Consider the following 4,892-nt stretch of genomic DNA (forward strand, 5'->3'; position numbering starts at 1 on the left):
CACTATGTAGTTCAGGCTGGCATCAAACTCACAGCAATCCTCCTGCCTCAGCCTCCCAAGTCCTGGGATTGTAGGTGTGTACCACCATGCCAAGCCTCCATATATCCAAAACTTTGAACCCTTTCTTTAAAAATTAGTTTATGTCTCATACCCTAATTCAGGTTCCTCTCTTATTAAAACCTTTAACATTCCCAGGTTCCAAAAGACAAGGCTCAGTACTCACAGTGAACTTTATTTGGATTTGTCTGTTTTCGGCGGGACATGTTTTCTTGATCTGAGAGTTCTGGCCTTTCCCAGTTTCACGACTGGATATATTATTACCTCCTTGGAAGATGCTGACCTACAATAAAAAAAAAAAAAAAAGAATGTTGTTAGCACACATCATTCCCCCCCCAAAAAAAATACACAAAATTAAAAGATAAAAAGACATTTATTTATTTGTCTCTTTGAGAGAGGGGAATTCAGGTAATTCATCTTACTCTGAGTTATGGAGTAAAACCTCAACTCAGTTCACCCTGGCCTTGAGCTCACTTTGTAGCCTAGGCTGGTCTCAAACTCGCAATAGTCCTCCTGCCTCAGCCTCACGAGTGCTGCGATTATAGGTGTCCACCATTACACCCAGCCTGAAAAGACTTCTAAAAGACTTCCTAGGTATATAAAACTCACCAGGGCTGGGGAGATGGCTCAGTAGAATAAGCGCTTGCCTGGCAAGTACAAGGGCCTGAGTTCAATCCCAGTTCCACAAAAGAAAAAAAACCTAAAACTCACCAGTTATAAGTAACTGAACTAATGAAAGCAGCAAATAAATTTTAGCATAGTGTCAAGATAATAAGTTTAATAAGGATTCCTTCAGAGGATTTAAGAGAATTCTACTCTAAATCTATTTTCAGAATCCAGAATACTATTAAATAATCTGATCATGGTCACAGATATAGAAAAGGATACAAAACTCAGGCAATCAAGGTTCAAAGTAATGGGGGCGTAGAGGGATAATCACTGTAGACTGTGAAAGAATACAAATGGTACAGAAGAATGTGGGAGCGCATATGGCACATACCCATTAGAAGTGAAGCCCTACAAACTGCACCAATGGAGGGCCCTAGATACTTTATTTTTCAACAAGTTATCTTGCAGGGAGGTAACAGAGCATCATCATACTCCTGTAAGACAGACATCTATAAATGAGAAAACACCATGGGAAATGGAATGATATAGGCACAGTGCTGGGCATTCCAGATGACACAGCAGTAAAGCAAGGTGCATTTCCAATGCTAAAAACAGGCTCTTTCCAGAAGAGTCCGATGCCATCCATGTTGTTGAGTACTAATTAAACTCCTCAGTGTTTGACACTGCTCACATAAGCTTAACACCTTTAGAGCCTCTCCCCATTCCTGCCTCTGTGTAGCAAAAAGAGTGGAAGGAACAGAGAGAAAAGGAACCAGTGGAAGGAACAAAGAGAAAAGCTCCCTAATCAAGAAGCGCTGCAGAGACATTCATATGCTCTGCTGATACAGGAGGGAATAGGTTCTGGAGGTTCCTGGTTAGCTCAGCAGTAAACATTGTTATAGAATCTAAAATGGATTAGTAGACTGGGTGTGGTGGCACGCACCTGTAATCCCAGTGCTTGGGAAGCTGAAAACAAGAGGATCATTACAAGTCTGATCTGTGTAGTGAGACTCTGTACTTAATAAATAAATAAATAAGTAAATGACTGTATTAGTCCCAGAAGCTGTTACTACAAGTCTGATCTGTGTAGTGAGACCCTGTACTAAATACATAATAAATAAAGGGGCCAGGGAGATGGTTCAGTGGAATAAGCGCTTCCCTGGCAAGCTCAAGGGCCTGAGTTCAATCCCTGGATCCGCAAAAAATAAAAATAAATAAATAAACAGATAAATAAATAGGGGCCAGGGAGATGGCTCAGTAGAATAAGCGCTTGCCTGTCAAGCCCAAGAGCCTGAGTTCAATCCCCAGTTCCGCAAAAAAAATTTTAAAAAAATTATAAATAAATAAATAGATTAGTCTCAGAAGCTGTGACGTTTTCCTTGGAAGGCAGAGTGAATAAACAGATATAAAAAGAGAGTCTTTCTCTTACTAAAGACAGGAATACAGATCTGGTCATCCTCTTAAGTTTTCTTTCAGTTTCTGCCTTCTCTAACTGTACTCACATACAAAAACTGTAATTTATTGCCTTCAGTAAGAGACTGCTACTAGCTGTACTTTGCACTCCTGTTAATGAAGACTTGCCTCCTGCTCTGCCATCTAACTCCTCTGTGTAGCTAGAAAGAGCCTCAAACCTGTAATCAGATCCTGCCTCCTCTTACCAAAAGAAGAAAGAAACCGCAAAAGACAGGCCTCCACAGGAAGTGGCAAAGGAAGCAGCTTTCAGGCAGTCTTCTATCATATCTGCATATCAAACACAGTTCTTTTTCAGACCTTTAATTAAAAAAAAAGAAAAACTCCAAATGTATACAGTAAAAATAATTTTTATCATTTAGAGACCATTTTACTGATATCTAATGGTTTCTCTGAAGTTTTGCTTGTGTATATCATTTTTAATCAAGTAGTTCTTTTATTAATGGAAGTAGTCAATCAGAATCACAGTTCATGTTTTTCTTTATGAATCACAATTCATATTTTTCTCCATGTCTATGAATCACAAAGTGGAGAGCTGAATGTAATGCAAGTTGCCTGTTAGTTTTTCTAAAAAACACCTGTCCTGTATAAAGAAACAGTGGATTTTGACTAATTTATATTTTCTGCCCATCGAGATCAGAAATTACAAGTCCTTTCTGAAGGGAGTACCAAATCATTTGAGACAGGCTCCAATCAGATCATCTTGGCAAACTGACAGTTCAATACTAAAACTACAAAGACAGAGATGAGCATCTGCATATTTAAATTGGCAGTGTCCACTTGCTTCTTATGATCCTCCTAGTGGCCCAAAGGGGAACTGACCAGATGGTACCCCATGGGGTTTCACACCTGAGGGATCTAGGGAAAAATAAGCAAATAACCTCCCATCTCACAAAACAAAACAAAAGAAATACAAAAAGCCCTAGGGACTCATGGACTCTTTTTTTTTTTTTTTTTTGCGGAACCGGGGATTGAACTCAGGCCTTTGCACTTGCCAGGGAAGTGCTTATTCCACTGAGCCATATCCCCAGCCTCCTGGACTCCTGAAAATAAGGAAGTAAATGGCACTGAAGGGATACTCATGACCACACAGTAAAGGTTCAGAGGTTAGACAACTCTTTTATAGCTGGAAAAGGCTAATAAAACTGACACATTGCCGGAGGTCACTGTTTCACTTTCAGCACTGCCTCAGTTTCCAAGCCGACATCTGAAACTAAACCAAAAATATAAACTGACAGCTGCATGAACATCACCATCCAGAAGGAAACGGATGGAGAGGAAAGATAAGCTGAGGTTCAGGTCCACAGAAATTCTGTTTAAAAAGGAAGCAACTCTTGTCTACAGAGCTAAGTCCAGAGTCCTTGGGAGGGTGCCACACCTCCCCTTATCACCATCTCTGGTCTCCTATAGGTGTTAGGTTGCAGCTTCTAGGGTGCACCACAGACTTTAGCAGGAAAAAAAAAAAAGCTGGATCAAAGGCAGCCGTAAAAAGAGGGTGCACTCCCACCTCCAGCTTTGTTGCAGTTCCCACGGAGCAAAGTAAACTCGCTTGAATACAAGTGATTTGCATCTGCCAAAAACAAGAGGACAATAAAGCTGGTCACGCAGTCGCTCCCCTGCCCCCAACTCTCCTTCCCCCTGGGTCGGCTCTGGAGTGTGTGTCCAGTCAACTGAGATGTTCCTTCTGGGTTTGTCAAGCACGGACACAGGTAAATTCCCAGGAATTACAGAGAGCCAGAGGTCTTCGGAGGAGGCTCAGACAAACGCTCAGACAACAGTCCTCTGCAAAATCTAAATTTAGACGCTCTTCTGCCAGACCCAGCGGCTATAGAGACCCTGGCCCACTCTCCCACGCCCATCCTCCCCTCCCCCAGCGCCACCCAAGACTGTCAGACGCTGGGCCGTCCAGGCTGCACCCGGCCCGGGCCCACGCGAGGAGGGCGGCCGCGCGGACTCCGCGCCCGGGTCTCCAGGGGCAGCAAAGGAACCGCAGGACCGGAGCTCGGGGAGGGCGCTGTCCTTGGGGAGGGCTGAGCCCCGGCTACCCCCGCCCCCTCCCCAGACACGGACAGACAAAAGGACCGGCAGCCGGCGACCCAGAGCGGCCAAGAAGCCTCCGCATCCTCGGCCTAGCCCAGAGGAAAGACGCGAGGGTGTCTTTACCCGGCGCCTTGGCGCGGCGCTGCCTCAGGGTCCCTGGGCCCCGCCTCCGGACAGACGGACCGCCGGACAATGGGCGCCGCGCTGCAGCTCAGACCAGCCAGGCCGGAGCTCTCCGGGACCCGGCCTTGGTGGGCGGAGGGGGCTCCGGGCCAAGCCGGTGGCGAGGAGCTGAGGGGCGGCGCTGCAGACGGACAAAGCCAAAGGCAGACAGACGGACGGAGGGGGAAAAAGATGGCGACGCGGGTGGCGGGAGCGCGCTGCTCGCGCACCGGCAGCGAGTGAGGCGCGTGCACGAGTCTCACCTCTCCCCCTTCCCCCTCCCCAGCCCGGTCCCCCACCCCGCCCCCAAGGCGCGCGTGCCTGGCGCTGTGGGCGGGGCTTGTGGCCAAGGGCCCGGGGAGGCGGGACTTCAGGAAGCCTGCATCCTCTGCCCGAGACCACCTAACCTTGCGCCCGCCTGGGTCTTTCTCTGGCGCTTTCAGGGCCTTCGGTCCCAAAACGTACCTGGGTATGTGAACTCCACCCTGACTATCAGCTCCGATCCTGGTTTCCTACCCCACCATGGTATTCAGCCACAAAAGCCACATGCCCCT

At 46.8% G+C, this 4,892-nt stretch overlaps 1 protein-coding gene across 13 annotated transcripts in view; it reads right to left on the bottom strand.

Annotated features, from left to right (window-relative positions):
• The window catches only part of Znf821 (zinc finger protein 821), a 23,935-nt gene extending 19,363 nt beyond the window's left edge, over positions 1-4,572 (bottom strand). For 5 of the 13 annotated variants that reach the window (XM_004625805.2, XM_023709173.1, XM_012513547.2 and 2 more), the window contains exons 1-4: positions 4,300-4,572; positions 3,644-3,706; positions 2,325-2,436; positions 224-340 (exon numbers count right to left, since the gene is read on the bottom strand). In XM_004625805.2, coding sequence (XP_004625862.1) covers positions 224-263 — 40 coding nt within the window. In that variant the 5' untranslated portion in view covers positions 264-340; positions 2,325-2,436; positions 3,644-3,706; positions 4,300-4,572. Of the gene's footprint in view, positions 1-223; positions 341-2,297; positions 2,437-3,643; positions 3,707-4,299 lie in introns of all 13 variants that reach the window. The other 8 variants (XM_023709169.1, XM_023709175.1, XM_023709167.1 and 5 more) reach the window with 5 other exon arrangements.
• Positions 4,573-4,892: the final 320 nt, after the last annotated feature.

This window comes from Octodon degus, unplaced genomic scaffold (assembly GCF_000260255.1).
Source record: "Octodon degus isolate 3935 unplaced genomic scaffold, OctDeg1.0 scaffold00011, whole genome shotgun sequence".
NCBI classification, from domain to species: Eukaryota; Metazoa; Chordata; class Mammalia; order Rodentia; family Octodontidae; genus Octodon; species Octodon degus.